Source organism: Cyclopterus lumpus, chromosome 18, assembly GCF_009769545.1.
Source record: "Cyclopterus lumpus isolate fCycLum1 chromosome 18, fCycLum1.pri, whole genome shotgun sequence".
Taxonomy (NCBI): Eukaryota; Metazoa; Chordata; class Actinopteri; order Perciformes; family Cyclopteridae; genus Cyclopterus; species Cyclopterus lumpus.
In genome coordinates, this window is record NC_046983.1 from 11,182,245 (window position 1) to 11,209,998 (window position 27,754).

At 41.6% G+C, this 27,754-nt stretch overlaps 2 protein-coding genes across 3 annotated transcripts in view; both read right to left on the reverse strand.

The window, feature by feature from the left end:
• Positions 1-1,207: 1,207 nt before the first annotated feature.
• On the reverse strand, positions 1,208-10,340 carry sepsecs (Sep (O-phosphoserine) tRNA:Sec (selenocysteine) tRNA synthase). 2 transcript variants are annotated; one of them, XM_034557513.1, is made up of 12 exons: positions 10,207-10,340; positions 9,013-9,128; positions 8,752-8,906; positions 8,224-8,342; positions 7,778-7,936; positions 7,389-7,542; positions 7,194-7,296; positions 6,857-6,986; positions 5,622-5,713; positions 3,704-3,797; positions 3,470-3,560; positions 1,208-1,885 (listed from the first exon to the last, which is right to left on the reverse strand). In XM_034557513.1, the coding sequence occupies exons 2-12, from the start codon at positions 9,124-9,126 to the stop codon at positions 1,639-1,641; spliced, it is 1,458 nt and encodes a 485-aa protein (XP_034413404.1). In that variant the 5' UTR covers positions 9,127-9,128; positions 10,207-10,340; the 3' UTR covers positions 1,208-1,638. The 2 variants fall into 2 exon arrangements, with proteins under 2 accessions (XP_034413404.1, XP_034413403.1); XM_034557512.1 differs by having other exon boundaries at positions 6,857-7,001; positions 10,207-10,325.
• Positions 10,341-22,769: 12,429 nt separating this feature from the next.
• Positions 22,770-27,754, reverse strand: part of LOC117747779 (sodium/potassium/calcium exchanger 2-like) — a 32,245-nt gene continuing 27,260 nt past the window's right edge. The window contains exons 6-9 of the mRNA XM_034557229.1: positions 24,579-24,713; positions 24,353-24,442; positions 23,828-23,994; positions 22,770-23,198 (exon numbers count right to left, since the gene is read on the reverse strand). Of these exons, the coding sequence (XP_034413120.1) occupies positions 22,949-23,198; positions 23,828-23,994; positions 24,353-24,442; positions 24,579-24,713 (642 nt within the window). The 3' untranslated portion in view covers positions 22,770-22,948. The remainder of the gene's footprint in view (positions 23,199-23,827; positions 23,995-24,352; positions 24,443-24,578; positions 24,714-27,754) is intronic.

Below are 27,754 nucleotides of genomic sequence, written 5' to 3' on the forward strand. Positions count from 1 at the left end.
TGACGAGGCAGCCTGCAGCTTTGTTCACTACATACCGGTTCCACATCAGTCATCAACAGCTGATTAGTTCTTAATTCGGACTGGATGTGATGAAACATTTGCCACCGCAGAGGCGGCCGTCAACATTGAGAAAATAGCTGTTTTATAAATCCCACTGCTGTTTTTAAAAGTGCTGCACCGTAGTGTGTTTCCACTGTATTTTGTTATTGGTTCTGTACAGCATGGGAACAGTTAGTGTGTTGATGCAGCCCCCTCATCTATCCGACTCCAGTCCACTTTCAAAGGCTGCTGGGTGGATTAGGCTGTGCTGTTGCTATACTGCAACACACGCAGTAAGACCTGCATTACCAAGCCCGGTTGAACAACCAACATGCGGCCCACGCATATAGTGTTTGAACTTGCAGCAGCATCTACTTCACATGCCCTGAGCTTGCATAACAACAATCAACCCTAATAATCCACAGCAGATGATGGGGAGGGCGCAGCAAGAACTTGGACAGTGCAGTGTCGAAATATAGATTAGTCTTCAGTCAGTGAGGCTTTAGTAGGAGTCTATTTTTGTGCCTCAGGGCACTACCTGCTCTGCTTACAAATGAGTCAGATTGAAGAGCAGAAGGAATAAGACACAAGACTTAAGAAAACCTGATGATTGATTGATTGATTCCCCTGGTGAAGTCCTGACTTCATTCCAAATCCATCCAACGCTGTGCAACAGTAAAATACAGTATAACAGTCAACTTCCCTTAAATTGTTAATCATCTCTCTCTCTATATAGATAAACATTTCCTTTACTAAACACAGGAGTGATCTATATTTGGCATACTAAATCGATTATGTGATCCCTGCAGCCTGAAAAGTAAATGAGCTAACCCAATACACCTGCTTCCAATGGAGATAATGGCCTAAGGGCTTTAGTATCAGATTACAACACACTGCAGAGGACATGGCATAACATACATCATGAGGCTATATTGTTTCACATGAGTGGAAAAAGCAGCCTAATGTATTCCCAAAACAGAATGCACATGAAGTATGCACAACGATGTGTCTGCCTTAACATTAGCGGGCGAATCCCAATTATTAACCTCCTGCAGCATTGTTTTCAAACTGCACAACTGGCTACTTTTCTTGTACATTTCATCCCATAACTGCACTGTGTAGGCTGACGATGGGTTTAATTAAGAGAAATGACACACCGGAAGCAAAGGCCATTTCATATGGTTTATCCATAATCTATTTTTAGACAAAAAGTCACAATTAAGTAAAGCATTTTCAACATATATATATGGACAACAATGCAAGTGTTTGCGGATGCTTTGGTCCAACTTTAGATCAGTGGTGAACAACTATATGCACCCAAGAAGCATTTGTATGCAGCGTGTGTCCTCACATAGTGACACACCTTCACAGAGGAGAGAATAATCAGTGACATCAGCGTTTGTAATGAACACCTGCATGCGTGTCATCGCCAGCTGTTCCTCGCTGGGCTCAAGGCGTTGACCTCATTACAAAGTCTGGTTTGGTAATCCATCAGCAAGAGCCATTCAAACACACACACACACACACAGTTCAAATCAGGGTAAGAAGGAAGTGCTCAAACTAAGTAGAAATCACTTTAAAAGTGTTCAGCTCAGTCGGTCATTCTCCAGTCGTGTCCCCCTCGCCCGATGGTGCTGCTGGGGAACTACTTTTCGCAGCATTGCCCTCTTTCTTCAGGGTCTTCAGGCACTTGTCAAGCCTTTTGATGCACAGCGTCACATCCTCCCGAGCGATGCCCACAGCTGAGGCAGCATTAAGGTAGGGACAGGGGTATGCCTCACAGTGGGACATAAAGCCGCGGAACTTGTGTCCACTTATGGTCTGCTCCTTACCCAGTGGTATTACCCTAGAAACATAGGTGGAAAAACAGGGACAATGTGGTAAAATACAAATTATTTCACTATATCAAACGACTAGTGACAAGTCCAAAGCTTAAACTACATCCAGCAGACACGCAACAACATAAGCATTTGCTTGGAGGGATGCTTCTGGCCTCCCGACCAATTTAGGTCCAGTATTCACTCTCCTTTTGGCCTCCACCAAGTCCTGAGGGAAATAAGCTGATAAAGGTTGTCTGTTGTTTGGTGTACAGTGGGTTTATAGAGCTTTTTAGCACAATGAGAGTGGTGACAGTCAACCGGAAAACCAAAACAACGAGTTGAAAGACTGCAGAGCGCAGAACTGCATGTTTAATAGTGATGATGGCAGTTTTAAAGATCACATTTCTATAATAGAGATCACACTTGTTCCGGCTTGCTGGCATCTGATCTGGCTAGGTGACCTTCGGCAGTTAGCATGTGACTTATTGTGTCATTTCAGCACAATAGAACAAACGAGAAAGGTTTAACTTGGAATTCAACTGTCGCTAGTTGTTTTTTTTTACAAGAGTTAAAAGATTAGTTCTAGAAGTACATTCCTTTAGAAACTTGAATGCTTTAAAAACAAAAGAGCAACCATTTTGGGAGAGAAAAGTATTGTAATGAGATGTAGATCTCTTAATATGTTAAATAGCACATTGTTGATAAAAATTTTAAAAAGCCAGCCACCTCTCATGCACCGAAAACACTTCATAAAATAAACGTGCATCATATCCTGCAATAAATCATAAAGATGAATATGTGTCATTGATGCATGACTCTTTAAAGTCATTCTGTATGCTACTGCGATACAAGGAGGAACGATTTGAGTAAGCTCTGCACTCTGGCCATGAGAGAAGTGTTCACATGCTCACGGAACAAATCAGGAGGGGAAGAAACGGAAGTGTGGAGGCTGTTTGATGTTTTTTTTTAATGCAATTGGGCCATAAGTGCATTAAAACCCAAACACAACACAAAACAAGTGTGACATAATGACCCAAATAAATCATTCATTTGGGATATTTAAAATATTTAGATAGGCTCCAGTTGCGTGGCCATAAACCATTGAAGGGGAAAATGGAAAAAATAAAATGGACAAAAAGCCAACTGGTACTTTTGCAGCCATGAGGCAGAAGGCAACAATGAAGGCTTGACAAATCCCCCCCTCCCTCCTACTCAGAAAAAGCACAACCAGTGGGGGCGAGAACATGGCTGTGACGGTCTGTGTCGCTGTCCCAGTGGAGACAACACCGCTCTGTGGCTCGTAATGGAAACGCGTCGTTAAATTGTGAGGCGGCCCACGATAGGATGGGCAGTCTAATCATCTCAAGTGGTTTCCTCTCCCCCAGATACAGCAGATCCATCCGGCTGATTGCTGACTTTTCAATGGCCGTTTTGTTTGGCAACGCACAGCTCATCCACGCATTTTTTGAGGATGCAGACAAAGCTATTTTTTACGTTTTTGGCGAGTGGAATCACTCCCCAGCACCTCCACCCCATCTTGTATTCAGTCACCTCCCCATGTTTCCATTTCCAGGTCAGATTGCGGTCATGCCCTTTGAAAGTTTTCATACCTGGCTCCGGACACTTGCCGGGTGAACAACATGGAGCCCAGCTGAGTCACCGCCTTGTCACTCTCGGCCTGGAGACCATCCAGAGACATGGCTGGAGGAGAGCGGACACGGACACACACACACACACACACAGAGAAACACAGAGAGACACACGCACGCACACAGGGTCAGAAATGTAACCAAAAATAAACCAAAATGGATGGACAGAACATACAGCCAGTGAGTTGAGCTTACCCAGTGAAATGGGGTTATGTGGGGTGTGAAGCAATCTCTCCCCGTGTGCTGAGGCTAGACTCTTGAGCTCCTGGGCCAGGAACAAATAAATCTCCTGCAGACACAGAGAAGAGGCATGGAAAGACAGAACAAGAGGGAGCCGTGGCCATGCGAAACAACTATAAAATAGGAGCACAATGCTCCTTTCACACTCTGCCACAGTGTTATTTTAGCAGCTGCAGCCTTGTTTTTTCACCCGCAAGCAGACCGGTCCACGACCAACACCACCCACCCTCCTCCCCCATTTACTAATTTGCCTGACTGTGTGCGTTTCCATCCAAGCCTCAGCACAACAATGTTTCCACTTCCTCTCTGGCCAGGACCTTCGTCCTTATCGCACATCCACCCCTGGGATCAAATCAGAGAGGCAGGAGAGGCGCAACACGCGCCTTCGTCCGGAGATTTAAACATGTTCAAAAATATGATGACCAAGTGTGTTTAGCTCACAGAATAAGGCCAATGCACACAGATGTTATGAGCACAGGGCAGGCAGGGAAGCTGCTCGACAACAACATGAAGCTGGGTTTTGTGTTGCTTGCTACCAGCACCCGATTCCTGAGTGAAGCACATTAAAGGATCTGCTCTCTACAACAGTGTGCGTGTGTCTCTCTACTGCGCACTCTGCTGACTCATCGCTTCCATTTGAAAACACCAAGAAGGAAAATATTTTCACTGACATGAGTCGAACACAAACAGCCTTGCAATGATGTCAAGTGTCTCTTGTTCTCTTATAACAATGGGTGACTTGACTATCCTTGGAGGAGGAGGAGGGGGTGCAAGTGGTGGAGAGAGTGCCCGGCTACGACTGCACACAATAAGTGGGTGTGTGAGGTCTGAACCCCATTTCACGCACGCGCGCGAGGGGTGGGAGGTTGACGAAATCACTCGGTTCTGCAGACACCATGGAAAACGGGTCCTGTACATTAATTATGCATAATGTGGACCAAGAGAAATCAATAACCCTTGATGGGTTCGGCTCATCCGAGAGGCATTTCCTAAATGTATATTTCTGATTCAGAGTCGGCTTCACGCAGATCATATTTTGGGTATTTTATTCCGTCCCATAAGTATGCCATTTTTTTTAGGTTTAGGTCCAGTTTGTAATTACGCAATGTATTCGTGTCAGAAAACTTGACATAATCCATCAGAGAATGTCCTCTTCCAGATTTTGAACATTAAATAAGAATCATGTATTTCCATATCTTCCAGAGTCCTGAGTGTCAACAGAAGCAAACGTAGTCCAGCACACATGCAGCGCATTCACGGTGGAGCGGTTTTGGAGGTGTGAGAATGCTGCAGTGCCGACCATTTGAAGAAGAGGGGGATGCTGCATTGTGAGCAAGTCTGCTTTAAACCAGGGAGCCACCAGGGGATGTTTTCTGAAACTTCTGAATCATTTTTATCTTCTTATAGCATATTCCTCACTAGAACGCTCATTGAGCAGTGGAAAGTCTCATTCCTGAGTCAAAATGCAGGGAAAGAGCCACACACACACACACACACACACACACACACACACACACACACACACACACACACACACACACACACACACACACACACACACACACACACACACACACACACACACACACACACACACACACACACACACACACACACACACACACACACACACACACACACACACACACACACTTCAATACAACTGATGTAAGCTGTCCTTTTCAGTCTTCAGGGGAAAGATGTTGACAGAGCGCCCATAGAAACATATTCAGACTGACATTGGCGCAGTGTTTTGATACCCATCCACATTTTTCTTGCCATCTGGAAGCATCCTGCAGATATCACACCCCATGTGAAGTATGTGATCAAATCTATCTCATATTATAAACAGGTGATGTGTGCGTGCTCTCACCTTTCTTTCAGACAAGAGTTTCTTGTAGCCGCTGGCTCCCAGAGTGAGGAGGGTAATGAGGACGTCAAGGGAAGGTGAAGCTGATGCTCGACCTGGACAAAAGAAGCCAGACGAGTGACTTTGTTAAACCGCAATAGGAACTAGACAGAGGTGGCTGTGTGGAAGCAAACCTCATTATCAATATAAAACATATACACTCCTAACATTAACCTTTCAACAACAAGAAAAGAAGCATCAGCAGCTGCTAAGGTGAAGCATCACGTGTCTCTATGGCGGACCAGGTATCACTTTTCTCTCACTGTCTGCATGAGTCCTGCTCCAAACATGAACAACTGAAACTGTAGATCAGTGGATGGCGGTTAAGGACGGACATCGAATCTATGACCGAAATGCATCTGTAACACTGACCATCAAAAACTGTATCAAAAGGCGGCATGGAGTAATTAGTTTACATATTCTTTGGCCATATAGTTCTGGGGTTATTCTATATGCCGTTATCAGATTAGCCAAAGCAAAATATAACTTATGCCACAGAGCTTCATTGTTCTGGGAAAACATTTTTGTTGTTGTTCCTTCATTAGGATAAACATGTGAGCTGTAGTTTATTTAGAGTCAATCTCTCATACACTGTCCTAATGTTGTAATTACACAAAATTTGACAATGGATTTGATGACAATAATAAAATTATATCAAATTGATGGGTTTAACCTTTAAATCAAAATTCTACTTACATACAGGGCATTTTGGGCTATATTTTATACAAACAGAGTTTCTGTTTGTGTGAAGACTAGATAAAAAATGTATCGATTTGTAGGGGAAAAAGTACTATTCCTCAAAATAAATGTAATTGAGTCAGGAACAATATATCAGAGGGATGCTGGGACATTTCAACCAGTACTCATCCTTAATGATGGCCTACTCTCACTAAATATTTATGGAAAGCTGTTTTTGTACATCGATGCATTAAAAACTATTTGCTGAAGAAAAAACTATGACAGTATTAATTATCCTGAATTTACTGACGTCATTACTGATTCAGCATATTTTAAATGGTGTAGATGGAAATGCCCTCGTCATAGTGATATAATAACGGCAATAAAAGAAAAAAGGAAAAGTAAGGAATACAAATAAAAATAAAACTGAATTAAATACACATCCATTTAGCTACTATTTGAATCAATTACCTCCATAATTTCACTTAATGTAGCTAAGCCATAGTTTTGTTAATACTCACCGGGGTACATCTGGCTTATCTCCTGTATGAAGGACTCGTCGAAACCTGCGATAATGGCGCCACCTACTGGAACCATGAAGTTCTTGTCCAGGCTCTGGACAAAGGCATCGATTCTTCCAACTCGAGCCCCCTGATGAAAGACCGCCTAGACAAATTAAGCAACCCCCATATCTGCCACAAATGAGTAAAGTACATGTTGACAGTAATGACGCTTGAATAGCACACATTTGTAATCAGAGGTGAGCTCCAGTTCAATTAACAGTGAAGACAAGTGCAAGTTCTCCAGCGCTTCCAAAACAAAGCGAAAGAGAGATGGCTGAGGATGAGCCGTACCAACCTGTTGTATAAGGTGCATGCATTTGGACGACTGCACGCCGTATGCATTGTTAACTATGTGGGGGATATTATGTTTGGCACACACAGCAGCCAGTTCTTCAAGCCTACGAGACGAGATAATTAATGACGTATCTTCACTGTGTGAATCAACTGCTGTGACATCTAGAAAAGAGGGGAAGTGAAAACGTATCAATACCTGTCAGGCACACGCGGGGCAAAGCAGGACGTTGTTGAATGAACACACAGGATGTTCTCGGCTCCGAGCTCTTCGATCTTGCGCTCGACTGCTTCCAAATCCGTCCGCAACTCGTCGCCCTCGAGAACATTCTCCACCACCGCCGGTTCAAAGCCTGTTTAATACCGTTGAACGTGGGCAAGAGAGTGTGTTACTTCTACCTCTCATAGGGGGTGAAAACGGCAACAGAAAGTGCACGAGTTTAATCTGTCATCACATAATGAGGCGTAATGGCATTTCTTCAGAAATATTTCCACCACATTTGCTATCTGCTGCCATATTTCTAACGCCGACGTAGTTTGTGAACAGGGTGATGTAAGGGTGACATCGGATAGTGATGTCATCATCACCTGCTGTGATCATGGCTTTGAAACAGGACTTCTGGTCGATGCGTGGCCAAACGATGTAGCGGGCTTTGGGTCTTCGATGACGAAGAGTCAGGAAGCACAGAGTCAAGCTCATTCCTGTTGCCATGGGAACTACAAAGCAGCTCGCCACACTCCGGACACCTGTTGTCCAGAAGAAACAAAGCACGCGTATGTAAAAACCTGAATACATTTTTTTTTTTTTTAAAGGGACACCATACTGATATTCGGGAGCTTTCTAAAGTTTTGAAAAAATAACCCTGGTGATGTCATCAGAGGTATCCCAGCTTGGATTTAAGACTTCAAATGTAGCCGACTTACAAAGAGGCTAATGAAAGATGCCGTGTTTGTGGGACTAAAAGTAAGAACATCTCTGCTTCTGCGAAACAAGTACTGGATGTTCTTGAGTTTGAATGATAAGATACACACACCTGACAGCTTTAGGATGTCCAACACCACGGAATTGGTCAGCTTGTTAAGCAGACTGGATCCTGCAGCTTTGGGCTGAATAGCAGCAATGTCACCTGACCGACCTATGCCATGGATCAACCTGCATAAAACAGCTGGATGTCACAACTGTGAAACAACTTTCTTAATTTGAGCAATCTAAATATGGTATTTCACCGGTCACTAGTAGAAATAAAAAAATGTAAGATGACCTTGATTTAAGATTTTTGTTCCACACTTTAATGCATTATTTGGATTAATTCCTTATCAACCACGGTCATGGGATCCTCATGGAAATGCTGATATTAACAAACTGATTTTATTATTCTCACATATCAATATTGATCGGGCTACAACGATGTGTATATATATAAAAAACCTGACCGACAAAGAAGCACATTTTTCTACAGTTAGGCTGCTTGCTTGATAAAAATGTGCATTTCTACATCGGACACAACATTATACAAAGTGACTCCGGTCAAGCGTTGAGTTCACGATGTTTAAACTTGAACCTGTAATGTCGTCTTGCCACGAGGCTCGATGCCACCCGGCCCTCCCTCTCTCCGACACCACAGTTGCCGAGGAAGTTGTTGCTGTCCATCACAGCCAGCTCACTCAGGAAGAGCTCTACGGTGCTCTCACTCCAGCCCTCCTCTGGACACTTACCCTGCAGCACACACACACACACACACACACACACACACACACAACATGCAAAGAGGATGGATCTACAGTGACCTTGAGGAACCTTGAGGGGCGGCCGTAGACCTTACCTGCTCCAGTAATTGTCGAATGAGGTGCTCATGGCCGCGGCGCGCCTGACTCCCCTGTCGAACGTAGGCAGTCGACACTATCTTCTCACTCAGGCTGAAGTTTTCACTGTTCATCTCTGGGAAAGAAAACGGCTTCATGTTAACACTAGACGTCAACTGTCTGGAACACATGGGAACATTTCACACAAAAATACTTAACTGCACTTAAAGGGTGCAACTGTAGAATATATGACCAGCATATAAAACAATTATATCAAATAATCTCCAATATCTAGCTCTCCTCTCTTCAGTACAGCCATATTGGATCTCATGTCAGATATTGGCATATTCTGTATGTCGGCCTATAAGTAACAAGACAGTGTCGTGCCAAAATAGCAAAGAAAGAAAGAGACCCCTGACAGAAAACACGTTTTTCAGCTGTAAATGTCAAACTTAGTGGATACTTTATTGATAAGTCTTTAACACATTTAAAAGTTACTTATTATATTTGTCAAAACTTCCAAATATGAATGTTGATATCGGGGTCATCAACCTAAAGGATCTTGCATCCGTCAGGCTCTAATATTCTGTCCTAAAGAACAAGACTGTCAATTGAGTCATATTGTGCACATTGTGATATTTGAAATGTCACATAAAGCCCCACACAGAGCAGGTCACTAGATTGTTCATAAAGGGGCTACTAGATCATCAAAGATGAAGATAACTGTTCACGAGGAGCCAATGAAAACAGTTGCATGATGTCTCCCGAGATACCTACATCACAATGGCCAACATTGGTTTGGGCTTGTAGACTATCTGCAACAACACGTCTTCGTTACACACTGTGGATGATGTGGGCGTGTACCAGCATTGGGGCGGGCTCCAATAGAAAGAGGTTTAGTTGCATTATGGGTAAATGTCGGACCCAGTGCTTTTGGTGTTAAATCCATTGCAATGACGAAAAAGTCAACTCAGCCTCTGACGCTCTGGTTTTAAAACACTTTATCTGTGCATTATGTTTATGATATTATTATACAGCCACGGCGTCACGTGTTTCTCTCTCTCACACCTACCAAGAGAGGTGTCTCGTCCCCTAAACCCAAAGGTTTCACTGCAGACCATCAACGAGAAGCACGTGCCAACGGGAATGTTCGCGTTACGCCCTATATAACCCCAACACAGCTTCCGTAGATGACAGTTAACGAATCTTCTTACCTCACAGCTTATCCTGTGAGACTCCCTGAGTTTCGTACCGTCAACCCGCCTCCAAACTAGCGACAGCAGGAGGACGCAGCGGGGACGGAGCGTCAACACGACGTCACGTCTTCTTCTTCTTCTTCTTCTTCTTCTTCTTCTTCTTCTTCTTCTTCTTCTTCTTCTTCTTCTTCTTCCGGAGGGTTTGACAGCATTGCTGCCATCCCCTGGAGGCAGTCAACTACTGCAGTGACCGGTTTGTCCGGTTTGTCCGGTCCGCTTTCTAAAAATCCAGTTATCCGGAACGCGTGCCAAACATCTGACGTCATGTCCACGTGTGCACTCACTCCTGTTCGCCCAAATCTTGTCATTATTACCTCCTCTTTTTCTATTCCCACCCCGTTTCTCACAATACCCACTCTATTTTTAAAGTAATGTAAATGTCTCCCCCTGACCCCAGTGCTTTGTTTCCAGCCACCACACAGGGAGGATAGGCCTTATCCCAGTTGGACATATACTCTCGGGTATCTCGATGTTGCACCTCCATTCCTTTCTCAGCAGGCCTGTTGCACTTTTTGGGTTGTGTGACTATATTAAAAAACTTCTCAGATTCATCCAATAGTTGGCTGAAGCAGTGGTGTCATGCTGCATGAGCACAGTGGTATTCATCCTGCCTCAACTCGCAGAGCACAGACTCATATGCAGGAAACGTTGATTTATTGTCATTAGTTTAAGTGGCCTATTTATGTTTCTTACAGCTTATTCACACCTACCGTCCCTCCATGGTAGCCCTCTGCCTTTCGTTTTATTTAGCTTGGACTATGAGGGTTGTACTGCAGTGCAACTTATTACTATACACCATTAATGTACGTTTAAGAATGGATAATGGTTACTTCAAGGGTTTTAATAATTCACAACCACTAATTCCTTACTTCCCTTCAACCATGATTCCATTTTTTTATTTTTAATATTTTTTGTAAGTATATATAAATATAAGCTTTCATTAAAGAATGTTAAGCTGATATATTGCCATTTTTTATAAATGTCGTCAGAAACCAATGGCAGAAAGGTATAAATCAATAGAAATCGAACATAAAACATATTTAAATATATTTGTATATAATGGACTGAAAGACAAAAACAGAACTGTACAGTGATTGTTTTGAAACAGTTATGTTTTATTAAATAGTTAATGCACTACCACATACTTGATATTGTCAAGCCTTCAGAAATAAATCATTACGTCATCATTTCAACTCTATAATCAAATGTAATAGAATTATTATAACAATTGCAAACCTGAATCGTTTAAATAACAATATTTCTCTCTGATATGCAGTGGAGAGTGAATGGAAATACTCAAATAAAGTACCAGTACTTCAAAGTTGCCCTTAAACACAGTACATGAGTACTTAGTTCAGACTTTCCACCACTGGGGGCGGGTTTGTTTTTTTGAACATGTTCTTATTCTTCAGAAAAACAATAACAGCCTTTAGCCTGCCTGATTTTGTTCTAATTATTGTAAGGCAACATATGTCAAAACACATGGCTGGCCAGTCTGAAATTAATAAGATTGTTAAAGTTTCATAATAGTTCACATATATGCAACACATGTGTTACACCCACTGTTGGCATTGCATCTGAACAAAATAAAAATAATTTTGTCAGAGATGCAATTTCTTTAGAATAATTAATTTAGACAACATAATTACAATATATTCCAGTGAAATTCAACTGAAAATGTTGAATATTGAATTAGAGCCAACCCGTACGAGACAATATAAAAAAGAGTATCACTCACTCACAGATGAAACGCTTTTATCTCATATTTTATTTTGTAATGAGCCAACAACTGTATTGCAATCACATAATTTTTTCCTTATACAGAGGCAGATTACTTTAAAGTTATAACGTTGTTGTAAATGGACAATATTGCTGACATTTACATGCAATATATATATATATATATATATATATATATATATATATATATATATATATATATATACACATGATTCAAAATGTCCACAATTTAAGCATAAATGAATCCACTACAAAGAGCACAGGACAATAGACTTTCGGGAACATGTCAGATAGATCTACCCATGGACTTGCTGCAAAGGGGAGAGAAAGATGGCAATGTGATGGCATAGCAGGGCTTTCAACTTAACAGCTATGCCAACATCTTGCCTTCCTTCCTGGACCCATGTTTAGGTCGGGTGGTAAAGTCCAAACGCGCACGCTGCTTATCACACATGCTAGACTCGTGGCACGTGGAGTGACTGAAACAAGGAGCCAAACGGAGTCCAACAGGTTTATGCTTAGTACAATATCTTAAAAAAAAACAACAACCACCATTGTGATAATGCAAATTCAACTTCACCATAACTTAAAATGGGCGAAAGTGAAAAACGGAGGACTGGTCCTCGCATAGAGGGTTCCACTTCACAGCAGGGGCAACAATTCAAAAGGAAAAGCGAACAGGTTAACACATAAGTCATTGTAGAGACCTGTGTCCTCACACCTACCTGTGGCGGTGCGTCCTCACGTCCATGTGCGTTGGCATCAGGCGGCAGCAGAGTGAAAGTAGGCTGAGGGTGGAGGAGACGCGTCTGCGCTCCGCTCACTGGAGGACTGTGGCAGTTCACAGTACAGTAGGTGTGTTTGGGGTTGGCGGAGCAGCTCTGCACGTACGTGGTTTCCTGCACCTTTGGGCGCTGACGAGGTATCTAATTGGCCTAATTTGGAGGAGGGGGGGCACCCGTTCGAGGAGAGAAATCCGTCCAAACCTGTTTGGACTCTTGCATCTTCCCCAAATCCCAAGATAATTATGTCGTAAAACACAATATGTTTGTACAATGTGAGACAAAAACCCAACCTTTAAATGTGTCTTATAGTACAGGCACACTACTGTACTTTAAGACACATTCATGGTTTATTTTGTGTCCTGATAGTGATGTCTAAATAGCATCCTCTACTACAGGATGCTATTTAGACACTTTATACCACAGGAGTTCATTTAAATGATGAACTATTGTTTCATTTCCTCCAAAGATAGTATAAATAAGTATGGTCAGAGGCTCAAATTGTTTTTTTATTTTCATAAATACCCACAACAAACAAATATCACTGCTTCTATTCATGCTCAGACTAAATGAGTATTAGGCTAATGAGTGATTGTCCTGTAACTTACCATGTGTATGAGGTTTTGCGGTATGTGTATTGTGTGAAGTGTACTTTATTGTATATCAATATGGTGTCGTTTGGCCATATGGATATAGAGAGCTATACACTTTAGGGATACAGGGACACAAGTTGAGAACTATCAAATATAGCATCTCTGTGCAGCACATCGGTTTCTTGCCCTGTGAGTATGTTAAATATGATCAACCCAAATAAAATAAATTGGCCCCTGCAGTCTGCATGTGGAAGTGTCCTGATTATGAACCCCAAATTGCTGTGACTGTGCATGTGAATGTTCATCGCGGTAACCCTTGTTTCCGGCTCCTTAGTGAATCACACAGAATGATTCAAAAGCTGTCTAGACCAGAAAGAGATGGCTATCCAGGACAGGAAGCATCATTTTGGGACAGACCTCTTTGGCAGCTTTAGCAGCTCCTCCATGTAAAGACGTTGCTGTCGTTAGTGCCAGTCGTTGCTGAGCAGAGATACAGTAATGTACACACATTTGTCTTCAAGAGAAGATTAACACTGAATTACAGCTGTTGCACATTCACGAAGAGAGAGGAAAGAACATCTGTGTCCCATCTGGGAAGTAACATTTACTTAATTATGTAAGTACAATGTTGAGGTATTTTACTTGTGTAATTCTATTTTATGTTACTTTATACTTCCACATCACTGCATTTCAGAAAAAAAACATGGCACACTTTTTACGCCACTTCAACACCTTTCATTATAAATTACTTTTCAGATTAAGACACACAAAGTTTGATTAAGATTAAATATGGATCTCAACCTTTTTGATTTGTGACCCTTTACCAAACAGTGGCGTCTCGTTGGGCCCATGTCATGCATCATGTCTATGAGTCACTAACACTTTCAGAGACATTTTTTCCCCTACTTCTCACATCATTTAACTCAAATGTTGAGGTTCAAATAGTTCCTTTTGGAGGTCGCCGACCCTAGTTTGGGAACAACTGGATTAAAATAGCATATAGGCTAGCTAAGGCTAACTTCGCCGTGACCAGCTACAACTTTGAAACGCAACTCAAGACAGAATATATCTAATATATATATATATATATAATAGGGTCAGAAGCCTGCAGATAGTGTACTTTTACTTACCATAAATTAAGTACATTTTACTGCTATACTTCTGTACTGAAATTATACTTTGAGAGCAGGACTTCGCCCCGTATAGAGTGTTTGTATATCATGAATTTAATTTTAAAAAGGTGTTATCACGATGGCAAAAACAACGTAATCTTTCTGTTCATTCACCTCATACACCTGTAGACCTACAGACAATTCTGTTCTCTAGTTCCAGCTTTTGGGAAAGAGTCATTCCAAGATTGGACTGTTTTATCTAATCTTTGAATCCACATATCAATTTTCCGTGTGAGTAGATATTAAGTGTGTAAATATAAGCGGATGCACAATACATCATTCTATCTTTTGAAACAATTTGACAATCCTAAAGTTGACTTTGCAATTGATGACTCACTTCCGAAGGTGACGACACCGGCACACCTGTCAACTCCCTCAGAGCAAATACTTTACATTACAGGACCAGACAGGGTTCACTTTTCCATTACGTACAGTAAGCATTTGTTTATCATGGTTACCGTGTTGTAAATAGAAATTGTAGGTTATACCAATTTTAATTTGAGATTTATTGCATCAGGTAGTGCCATTAAGGTGACTCTCCTTTGAAATAATATATAACATTTAAACCGCAGTGACTAACAAGATGAAAATAACAGTTGTGATCCAACTTAACATACAACCGCTAAATATCACGACGTGGCGTTTTTCAGGACAGGTGTTTATTTTTACTTATCTACTTGATATTTATCTAAAAATAAAACAGATTTTTGGGAATCAAGATTAAATATTGATGATAAGAAAACGTGAACAATATCAAATCAGTAAAGTAACACCAAGCAACACATAAAACACACTGTAAATACACATTTATGACTATGAAGGAACCTTTCATTACAGGTGACTGTAATGAAAGGTTGTTACTATGTATGAGAAGTTGTGACATATGAACATTTCAGAATAGTTTCTTTTGAAAGGTCAGCTGACAAAGGGTGGGAGAGACTGCTTTCTCCTTATTTGGTGTTATTCACACTGTTCCTGACTCAGTTTAAAATATCATAACGGCATGTCCCTGCATTATTGGCTGTTGTTGTCCACCATTTTCTCTGCTTTGCAAACCAAAACCCTCTCGCAGACGATTGTCAAGCTGAGTCACAGAGCCACATGTGCAGCAGCTCCAAGTGAGATCAACAATAACCCTCTTGTGAGTCATCGTATGGTCTCAAGTCGACTGAGCCCCCCCCTGTTCTTTTAAAGTAACTCACCAAAAACAGCCAAACCGGGCTCTTTTTGGTGATGACTCGTCCGTGTCTGAGATATTTTGAAACTATTCTCTCAGTCTGCCTCAGACTTGCTTGTGATAGGATTGAGTGAGTGTGCAGGGTTTGGACTGGAGCCTCCTCGGAGACGTTCTTTCTTCTCCTGTTCGCTGAGTCCAATGGAAGCACACCCTGTGACAGATGAAGTCACGGAGCAAAGTCTGGCCGATAGGGAGCTGACTCGCCGAACAAGCCGCCTTCGGTGCTGCTAACCTTGCCCTCGGGACCATGTGGAGTTTATTAATGGTTTTAGTTGGTCTGTCGTAAAATATGAAAATCCTCACAGACTCTGCCACCACTGCCATTGACTCACAATTTTAAACGGAATCTGGATTTCTTTCGCAGTCAACTTGATGAATCATAGTAACATTTTAGAAGTGATTTAACTTTCCAACATCTATTGTATAAGGCTAAATTATATATTTCCCTTATATTTTCATATGTTAGAGCTGTTCACTATTGAAACGCTTGTACACTCACTACTGAAACACTTACACATACATACATACATACTCTGTAAATACTCTTACATGCATACAAGTGAAACATGTATACGTATCTATCTGTTTTCAGTTATATGTATGTATGCTCTTACATGAGGATGTGCAAGCGTCTCACATGTATTCATACAAGTAATTTCAGTAGTGTGTAAGTGTTTCAGTAGTTAGTGTACGAGTGTTTCAGTAGTATGTGTGTAAGTGTTTCAGTAGTATGTGTGTAAGTGTTTCAGTAGTATGTGTGTAAGTGTTTCAGTAGTATGTGTGTAAGTGTTTCAGTAGTGAGTGTACGAGTGTTTCAGTAGTATGTGTGTAAGTGTTTCAGTAGTGAGTGTACGAGTGTTTCAGTAGTATGTGTGTAAGTGTTTCAGTAGTATGTGTGTAAGTGTTTCAGTAGTGAGTGTACGAGTGTTTCAGTAGTATGTGTGTAAGTGTTTCAGTAGTATGTGTAAGAGTGTTTCAGTAGTATGTGTGTAAGTGTTTCAGTAGTGAGTGTACGAGTGTTTCAGTAGTATGTGTGTAAGTGTTTCAGTAGTGAGTGTACGAGTGTCAGTTTCCAGGCAACGAACCAGGGAACCAGTCTTTGGGATTACCGTTGAAATCTCTTGGACTACCTGGAAGAATGAAATACACTTCTGAGGAAAGATTAGAGATGTTTGGCAAGTTTGAAAAGTACAGAAAGAGAGACACGCCCCTTTTTAAATGACGTGGGATGACGACAGGGGATTTCTGTGTCTCCCGAAGAACTATTACCACGAATAACACAAACAATTAACCTTATCTTGAGTATGAATGTCTTTTCACGTTCAGAAATGTGAACACCCCATGTAGTCTCATCCACATAATACTTTCCCTTCTGGCTTTCAACGTCGAATTAGCCTTTTCTTTTTTTTTGTCAAACCAATATTCAACCAGGATATGTATGTGATGTCTGATGGGATGCACTGGTGTTAAGGTCATGGGCCCTTCATGGGTTTTAATTAGGGCTTCCCCTGAGTGACGTAGGGCCTGCAGTCTTCCTCCAAGCTCGGTATGTAGGGCTCTATGTTTGTGGACATTGACAAAGTGCCCCTTCTTCATTTAAGCCCTCTTTGCCTTTGGGAGTCGGTAATACGACAGATGAACAGTGGTGAGAAAACTGTTTATTGTCGGTGAACGCAGAGCCTGACATATACTGACTCATCGTTCAGGTTTTCATGCATCACCTGCTGGGTAGTATGTGGGTAGGCTATCAGGAAGGAAACAAAGTGATGATTGCATCATTACTGTTAAAATATTGAAGAGTTGGGCTGTGAACACAGGAGGGCGCCCTATTCCACAACTAGTCTTCATACAGGCAGGAAGGCACCACAAGAGAAGAAATGCGAATCATTGCCCTTGTAAAAATGTCCTTGTTTCCAGTGCTGATTTCTATTTGAGATCGCCACTGAGGCTTTAACGCCACTCAGACATTTGGTGCTGAAAACCCTGTTTCCTCATTGCAAGCCTCTCAGCGTAAGTGTGGTTCTATTTTGAAGTATTCTTACAACGGGCGACAACAGACGATGGAGAAGTCAAAGAAGCTTGCAGGTTTACAAACAATGGGGTGTAATCACTTCACATCTGCAGGAAGGGTGTATAGTCTTTCTAAAGGATAATTCAGAGTACTCCTACATAAGAATTGTGTCGGCCAGGTGTGCACCCCGAGACATTATTGCATGAATTTGGAAAGATGCTCAAAATCATCCAAACTGAATTCATTTATTTGCAGGTGTATGTGCTTTAGGAATTAATTGTTTAAGTTAATGTATTCTGTGTCATTGCATGGCAATCAGAACAATGCACTATACCATTAAATGCTGCAGGAAATTGAGTACTTCCAATATTTAGTACTTGGGGGACCCATTAGATACAGGTTAAAAAAAGAGTGGTCAAATGGTCAAGGCAAATCATTTTGTATCCATAACTTTTATCCTGTCGTTTCGGTAAACTCCCATAATGTAACTCTGTACCAATTTCATTAGTCCCCACCGCCTCCTAAATACCCACTTATTTCAAATATAAAAAATCTCAGTCTCAAGACCAAATCCAGATGACCCTGATGAAAGAAAGAAACACAGAAGTCATTACGCAACTGTTTTCACAGCTCGAGTAGTCATAACCATGACGAGTACACTAAATTTAATTTGGAACATTTGTGAAGTGCCCCTTTAATTATAATAAACAAGTAAAAGCCTAGAAAGAAGCCTCAAAACATAATTAGTTTCCAGTTCAACCACACATTTTCTACCACTATTATGCACCTTAAAACTGAGTGAGATGCTGGCCCAAAAGCATTTGGGATTATTACATATAAATGAACGTCCATTAACTAGTTCCCACAATGCTGATTAAGCCTATATCGTCATCAGGGAAAGCTCTCTGTGTTTCGCTGCAGCAAACTGGAGTTGTTAAATTAACCCCTAAATAAAAAATAATATAAGCAGTTGACTTTTAAAATAATGTCCTGTGATTATTAACAATTAACATGTACTGCTGGTGCGTGACAGACTGCTCCTGTCTGTACCTTTAACTCACACACTCACTGCCTTATGTCAGTTTTTTCCATACCATAGATAAGTAAATGTACATGTCATGGCAAAGAGTCCTGGGCATGGGGGAGAGGCAGACACCCCATTTAGAGTCGGTTTTGATATCATCAATTCTTTCACCCCTTAGTCACCAAAGTAAATATCGGGCCCATTTTCCAAAAGCCACATATCTAAGCTAAACAATACCAACATGCTAAATATATCTGTTAGCTGTGTAAATAGGACTATCTAAAAAAGCAATGTAAATACATTATGCAAATAGGACCCAATATGCATTGAATTCATCCATTCGTTCGCAACACAACCACTTAGGAGACAGGAAGTTTAATGTTATACAATTTCAAACCATTGGCATCAATTTTAATGAGTCATTTTTCTCACAGAGCACGCGTCAACAGCGTTGGTGTAATTCCTCTCACTGCCAGGGAGGAGCGACAAAGGATCTGAACTCCAGCCTTAAGTAAAACGTTTCATTTATACATTTACACGGTATGGCTGTAACACGTCTAATGCCATATAATTACACATTAGAATAAATAAGGAGTTATTTTTGGCTGACACCTCCACTATGGTGTGTTATAAACCACATATTACATATACAGTAGGGGGGGTGGGGGGTGGGGGGGTTGAAATAAAGCACGACTGACAGTAATGTAAAACCAGCGAAAACGTTGTTGCATATTTGAATTATCTTTATTTGTTCTATTATATACTTTGTGTTTTTACATAGAGACATATTTCTTTTACACATATAGATTATATGGTTAATTTGTATCTGTATATATGTACACCTTAAATAAATCTTACATTAACACCAAGAAAATGAAAACATTTACAGTGCAAGAATGTTCATTAGGAGGTCAACTTTTCACGGCCGCTTACCCTGCAATCACAATCAATGCCAAGCTCACATGCTAAACCGGTTTGCCTTTTGATTTTTGATTTTTTTTTCTTCCTTTCTCCATTCTTGGTCTCACATAAAAAAAACACCATGGGAACGTTGGAGGAAGAAAAGAAATATGTCGTGTCTTGACAGGAGGGGTTTTCGCAATGGAAAGTTACAGGATGCACAGGTGAGCAAATGATCTCTTGACCCTTTGAAGCAATAACACACGTTTTATCTTTCGTACCGAGAGTCAGACGAGACGATACCACTCCGTAGTCTGTACGGTAAATATGAAGCTACCGCAAGCAAACGGTTAGCTTAAATTAGCTTGGCCTGCACTTAACCCCATTTAAAACTGAAACGTGTCGTTTTTTTACACAACAAGATTATCGTTTTTTTTGCACTAAGATAAGCAGGTGTGTTTCTAACTTTGTGTTTACCCCACTGAAGTACAAGCGGCGTCCATCTTCTCATCTAACTCTCGGCACAAAAGCGCCGCAGAGCATTACCCAAAATGTCTCACTCTTCTTGTAAAGAGATGTCAGTGTGTGGGCGCTCTGAGGGAAGAGTTTAATGGCAAATGTGTGCAGGAGAATTTCACAAAGTACACGAGTCATTGTAGAGGCCTGAAAATTGTCTTTTTGAATTTTGGGTTCTGGAAATGTTGAAATGAGATATACTGTTATGAGGCCACGCGTAGCAGTTTGACATATGAGTTTGGTTGATGCAGGGATCATAGTTATATATTACCTTTATCTTTGACAACAAATGCCAGAAAATATAATTATATAGTGGCAGCATCACTAAGTCTGACTGTTGTTTAACTCGAGGAAGCAATAGGGTATTTAAAGCCCACGTTTTCTTACCAGAACCTGAACAGACATGTTTCCAGTGTAAATACGCTAAAGAGATGTTGAGTAGTTTAAAAATAAATTCTTTTGAGTTGTCTTTTTTTGTATATACTTTAGGGCCTCCAGCATATCACTGACCTTTTCCATCCACTATTACAAAAGAAAAAGGAAAATAAATATAATACATGTGTGAACCATTTTGTTCTTGCAAAAACAGAAATGTATATTTACAAAGTATAACCAATAAGTTCTTGGTGTTCTGAATGGATGCATAAAAGTGAACATATATAGGTCTAAGCTCAGCTGTACAGTCAGTGGGTAACCAGCCCAAATTTCTCGCATGCATTTTTCCTCACATATTCAGAGAATCTATTTACCGTATTTTACAGTTACTACGCTGCTGTACAGAGGCTGTGTTGAGGTAAAGCGGGTGTTTCTGGCCAGCTGGGGACAGTTTTGGGAGAAATGGTCACCCACTTTCTTCTTGTGGGGTGTTGGACCACGTCGGACAGGAAGGACAGCGAGGGACAGACGCGTGGTTGGTGGGGGGTGGGGGGTGGGTGTTGCAGTTCTCAACGACGACACACACCGTATATTGCTGTTCAATTTGTGATTTCTACATTCTATGTAGCTTAAGGAGAGGTTGTGATCATTATTTATATGTTCAGTATAAAACACATTATGTGTTTTCTTTCTTTTTTCTTTTTTTTGTTGTTTTGCAGTCAGTTGCAAAATACTGGTGGTTTAACTTCTATTCATAGATAAATATAAGGAATGGTCATTGTGTGATGAATTCAAATGCAGACCGCACACATGCACACAAAAGCACCTTTGATTAGAAAATAAATTGCACAAGTTCGAGAGATATCATTGACCATACATGTTGACACTTTCTACATAGAGACTGAGCACTGGTTTGCATTAAGGAGTTATGAAACATGTTTGAAAAAGTATACATTTTGGTATACAAATTCTTAAATGTCGATTGTTATTATTCACCTCTGAGTGTCTATTTTCACATGCAGTTGACTCCTTGGAACTACTACCCCAGGAGTTTGACTAGCCGGTGAGTTGAGCCCAGTTCTACTGTGAACAAAGCACTACACATTGACTATTCTAAATCAACCATTACACTTAAACACTGTTAAGTTTTTTTTTCAAATGTATTATTTTGACATTGACTTCGTTACGGAACGTTAATGAGCCTAAAGCACTCATGCCTTTTTTTCTTCTTCATCCAGTGAAAGATATTGAAGGCTAGCATATATAATGAGGCTAAACTTCAAATTAGGCCTTTTTTTTCTTGCCTTTGTCAGTCTGAATAGTGTGAAGTGTGAAGCGTAAAGCATGAATGGTTCTGTACAATCAGAACGTGTGTTCAGTGGCAAAAGAACAAATGAGAAGAAAAATGGTTGAGATGGCTCTACATTACCTAACAATGCTACAGTACATCTAATGCTACTTCTTATATTTCATGAAAATGAAAAAAAAAAAGAAGAAGAAAAAAAAAAAAGAGTCTTCTGAAAAGACATCCCGTGGTGAAGAATGACATCCGGCAGGGGAGAGAGGGGAAGCTTAAACTCTTCATTCGGGCTGAGCGCATGATGAATTTGCAAATTAGAAATGACAACGGAGAAGTTTGTCTGCGCCGGCAAGAATGTTTCATCCCTCGTTGCTCGGGTGCGAAGCCCACAGGAGAGTCTTTTCGCTCAATACCATCAGACGGGAAAACACACTTCATCCACAGAGTCTGCAATTCCCTCATCCACAAACTCCTCTTCACTCTCGGCGACAGCTTCTTAGTCTGTTGAACCAATGTGTGTTCAAATATGCTCACAATTTCAGCTCAGCCGCTGCATTTGACATGAGGAGTTATTTCACGGCGCATCTCTTGTTCTTCTCCCCACAAGTTCACAGGAGGTCATTCTACTCAACCTACCGGGCGTGGTCTCGAATCCAGCTCATCTAGTGACACTAAATGGCATGCATAATGCTTCTATATTTGGCTTGTACACCCATAACCCCCCCTCGCCTGCCAATTAAATAGTAATAATAAATATAAATCCACTCATGTTAGGCCTATGCTAAACCAACTAAGGCAAAGTATTGTGCCCTTGTTGGTTTATCCCCTCCCCACCACTCCTCGCTAGCTGAAAATATCTGTAGATTCCATATCTTTTCATATTTTTATGATTATTCTCTTGTCAAGTCCTCCCTATTCTTCTTTTGTTCCTGGGGTAAAGGATCACAAGGGGCAGGTAAGAGCGATGGCAGACAAGAAGGATGGTGGTGAGGTGGTGGTGGTGGTGGTGGTGGTGGTGACGAGGGGGAGGAAGTGGGTCCTCGAACGACCTCAGACGGACACGGGACAGGTGATGACCTTGTCCTCCAGCATGACGCTGACCACCAGGAAGACGAAATACAGCATGAACATAATGAAGCCGAGCAGCTTGCTCATGCGCCACTTGCAGGCGGCGATGGAGATGATGACGAAGAGAAGCATGATGAAGAGGAGCACGATGGCACAGAAGAGGCCGTTGGAGCTGACTTCCACCGATTGCAGGCCGTTGGTGAAGGACCACATGAGCCAGGGGAACGGCAGTCTGTGAATACACAAACACATGTTACAGGCACTTAGAAAATATACTTTATGTAATAAAGCTCCACAATGACTTTTGTACATTTTCTTCAAAACAAGTTCAAATGATATCCTTGCTAAGGATCCCTTCTATATCAGAAGACAAGGATATGAAGCAAGTTTATAAGGAGACATGTTTTTGAGACAAGTTCTTTCCAGTCAAGACTTGTTTTCCTGTCAATATCAGTTTGCTCACACTCAGCAGAGCATAACATAATGTGCACATAGATAATATGGCAGCAGCTGAAAAGGTTGTTTTTTTTGCTGACGTACAGTTTCCTCTCACCTTGCTGCAGTGATGTGAGCAGCAGCATACATAGGTGTTGGTACACTAAATAATATATAGACATACTTGCATCAACACCTTGTGTTTATGTTACTACAAGAAGAAAATATGACAGAAAAAGGCTTTTATGTTTCCGATTGTATGTACAGTTGACATTAAAAGGAAAATGTAAAGACTTCTACATCAAACACATGTCGTATCATGTAATTGTAAGAGGCATCAGAATTCACAGTCATATTATGATCATGGCATACTGAATAATAGAGATTTAAACACAGCAACACCGGGCACATGCTCAGATGGCGTACCCAACGGTAATGTCGAAGATGTTGGAGCCCACGGAGCTGGATACAGCCATATCACCCAGCCCCTTGCGTGCCACAATCACACTGGTGATGAGGTCAGGGATGGAGGTTCCAGCTGCTAATATAGTCAGGCCCATAATCTCCTCTGTAATCCCAATGGTCTGTCCAACCTGGAAAAAAAAAGAAGAAAAAAAAGGAAACTAAGCTTTGGGAAAAATAAAACCTAATCTTTTGTTCTAGCTATTTTTAATTTCCTCGTGATGCTTGGGAGCTGATGGAGGTGACGACAAACTCTGACAATCTCTTTGTTTTGAATAAGACAGCTCTGCTTATGAAGGAGTGGGTGGATTATAGAATATGGTTTCATTTTAAATGTCAAGGATGGGAACTGGAGACAAAAGACGACTGCATCTTGCCTTTGTTTTTTGACATGGATTATGTTAGGATTTTAAAATGTTCTGGGACTACTGTCATGATCACATGACACCCACTTCATTTTTGCAATGTCATTTCTGAGGGAGTGTGTACCTGGTGAGCCCACCACACCATTAGGTAGGAGAAGGCTGCGATCCAGGTGATGGCACCCAGGAAGGTGACGGGGAAGAATTTCTTTGATGTCTGAAAGGCAAAAAAAAAAGAGAGAATAGTGAATTTTGCAGCAAACACACACATAATGACTCCACACACATCCATCCAAAACTGATGGCATTCTTGTGTGAAATGCTTTGCGAAAGGGGAACTCTGTCTCACACACCGCCTTCCTGACATCAGGCAGCGTTAGCCACAGGGGGAGGACGATGGGTATGATCAAGAGGTAGGTGAGGCGCTTGCGGTTGGTGTCGGGCCAGGACAGGCTCAGGGGCTGGTCCTCCTCCTCCTCGTCCTCAGCCTGAAAGGAGACACCATAGAACAGAAAGAGGGAGAAGAAGTATAGATTACAACACATTCACCATAACGGGTAATGCCACATACAACATGTAACATTTAGAAGTACAAATACCATAATTGTATAGTGTTTAACTTAGTTGATATTGGGTACATATGATCGAGTTAAGTAATGCTTTCTCAATTCTTCTAAAAGGATGTAGGGTCTCCTTCAGCTTGATCATTTATCTCATCTGGATACACCTCTCCATAGAGGTTGGCAGCACACTTGCAACACAAGCACTTCAAGAGGGAAAAGACAACACAGAGGTCTGCAGAAATGGATGGCCGGACCTGGAAGTGCGTGTGCTTTTGCTCTGCGTTGACCTTAAGGCAGAGGAGTGCGATGACTGTGATTTGGGAGATTGCACCGAGCCTGAAGGGCTCAGCCTCTCCACTCATCAGGGGCTCATCACTGCTGACTGCTGATGCCGGCTGCACCGCAGACCCCCGGGGTCTGATTGGACCTGCCACTGGAATGCCAAGTGAGCCAAAGACTGTCACCTGTCTGCAGATCAGCATCAAATAAGCTGTCACTGTCTGAAGATGACACATGGCCTGGCAAGAAAGACAGCGGAATCATCTTTTCATCCATAGCTGTTGTGCCTACCGCTGCAAACACAGACTCTCAGGTGAAGATGCTGGTGCTTTAACGGTACAACAACAGGGCTTCTGAGAGCGGAAACATGTCTTGGGTCCCTTCGTATCCAATTATACAGGCTGCTACGGAGCCGTGGGGAGCTGCAGCGAACAGGTCCACACATGCAGATCTGAGCAGAACACACTGATGACCTAGAACTTGCCTCCTTCCCTTTTGGTGTAATGAAAAAAAAGAAAACAGGTGCAAAAGATAGAGACTGGGCCGAAAAACCTAAAACCGGGCAGATGCTGATAACAGATGTTGCTCAGTAAATAATAATGTTCTCAAGACAATCATTTAAGTCTGAGCATGAGCTTGAAGATGGCTACTAAACACATCCTGAATCATATGGAGCTTATCCTGCCGTGACAGCTACTGCTGTTGAGTATTGCCTGGTAACCTTGGTAATCAGAGCTGCCAAACAAAAGGCAGCGCTTGCATCACTTATGCTCAGCATTCTGATTTCTCCTCGTCTCCATATCCAGATGGCTGCATTGTTGTCTGGTAAAAGGCCTAAAACCGGAGGCTTCAGAAAGATCAATTCTGAACCGAATCCGCTGCTAATTTGAGAGATGTAAAGATGTGAGAGGTTTCCATCTCTGTTACTGCGTGTCCAACAGCTACTTCATACGTCCGAGCAGGAGGCGTCACATTATACTGCAGTTTGCCCTGCAGCTCTTTCATGGATATGTTGACTCCATGCAGGTGACTGTTTCTGGCAGTCTGGGAGTTCGTCGTTTGTATATTTATACTTTATTTGGTTTCTCTGCTAAAGCACCCCATAGAGATGGTGCTCCCTTCTCTGAGTTGGCTCCCAAATGCCAGCCCCTCGGGGGCCTTTCCTGCCCCGTGGTGGCTCAGTTGGCAACACTGCAAACTCTGAGCTTGAAGGCACTGACTTTTACCAGGCACCACAGAGCTGCGAGGGGAAGCGTGACATTTGCTTCTTTTTTCTTTCTTCCCTAAGCGTGTGCGCTGGCACCTGGCGTGTTGCTACAAAGCTACAAGAGTTGAAATGGTCACAAAAATAGTAAGCACATAAGCACAGCTGCAAAAAGGGCTGCACAGTGATGTATTTGCATTACTTGCTTGATCCGACTTTTAGTATCATGGAATGGACACAGCGCAGCCATCTATCTGAAATCACTTGTGTCTTCTCTTACACCTGTCCAATACTCTTTCTGAATATGTTTATGGTAATCACACAGCACAGGGGGAATCTGACAAAACAAACAAAAACTCATTTTTCCCACGGATTATTAATCTTTTTTTTTGGAGGTAGTACTGTGGTATGAATATCGGCATCTGCTGCTATATGGATTTATTTTTGAATTGTTCTTGTGTTATTTATTTTCCGTTCATTTAAATCTGATGTTACTTCCTTCCTAAAACCCATGATACACAATGTTTATTTTCTTTCTTCAAATCATTTTAGTTGTGGTAGAGGTGGGATGAGTCACAAAGTCCTATTGGTTATGGTTTTCTTTAGTTTCACAGTATGTTATTTAAAGAAGTGATTACTGGAGCTTTACGCTCTCATGCACTGAATGTGCTCATCATTCATCTTTGTAAGACAAAAGCATAACATAAGAACCAGATGAATGTATACTGTCTATAAACCTTTTAATCTCTGCTGTTGGGGGACATATTGCAGTATTTGATCATTTACGTCAGCACAGAGTCCGGCAATTGTTTTAGAAGTCTGCTGCAGATTTGAATTAGACCCTAACTCTGCCCTCATTCCCCAATCTTGGTTTCCAAGGCATCCGGGAGGAATTGAACAATTAGTATGACGGAGCCTCTGGCGGCATGTGAAGGTATGAGCTGTCTCCAGCTACTTCCTGTTTGACACGGACTGGTGCGCTGTGGGACAGACTTCTACAAATAGCAGGGACTGTGGGACTGAATGAGCACCCAGTTCTCGCAAACTCAGTGAATCGCCACCTGAAATGTTCCATAAATCACATATCAGGCTTTCTGACATTTTTTTGAGGTGAATCTAAAATTCTTCGTTCTCCCAGAGGCTCCAATTTTATAGGCGCAAATATTGTTAGCTTCAGGGGAGTGATGACTGTTTTATCTGCAAAGGCTATTATTAACCGTGAGATATCAATCTGAGAACAACTTGGTGCAGTGGAACAGATCAATAAGCACATGGTCATGTTGCAGATCAGGGCTCATCTTAAGCAGTCTATTCTGAGAGCTTCCTATATGCTTCCACACCAGTCTGTATTTATAGACTACTGTTTCTTGCCTTGGAGGATTGCTGCATCTCAATGTGCTACAGTATCTATTTTATAGGTGCAGAAAGATTTTGGGAATTGTTTAGTTTCTACAACCAGAGCTAAAGCGTGTTTTTCAAATCT

What these genes read in the sequence shown, in the direction of transcription:
- sepsecs (XM_034557512.1), bottom strand. Translation starts at nt 9,126, where the DNA reads ATGAACAGTGAAAACTTCAGCCTGAGTGAGAAGATAGTGTCGACTGCC. An exon ending in AACTCTTGTCTGAAAGAAAG is followed by an intron (nt 3,798 to 5,621) that starts GTGAGAGCACGC and finishes CTGTGTCTGCAG; the next exon opens with GAGATTTATTTGTTCCTGGC. An exon ending in CGGCAAGTGTCCGGAGCCAG is followed by an intron (nt 1,886 to 3,469) that starts GTATGAAAACTT and finishes CTATGTTTCTAG; the next exon opens with GGTAATACCACTGGGTAAGG.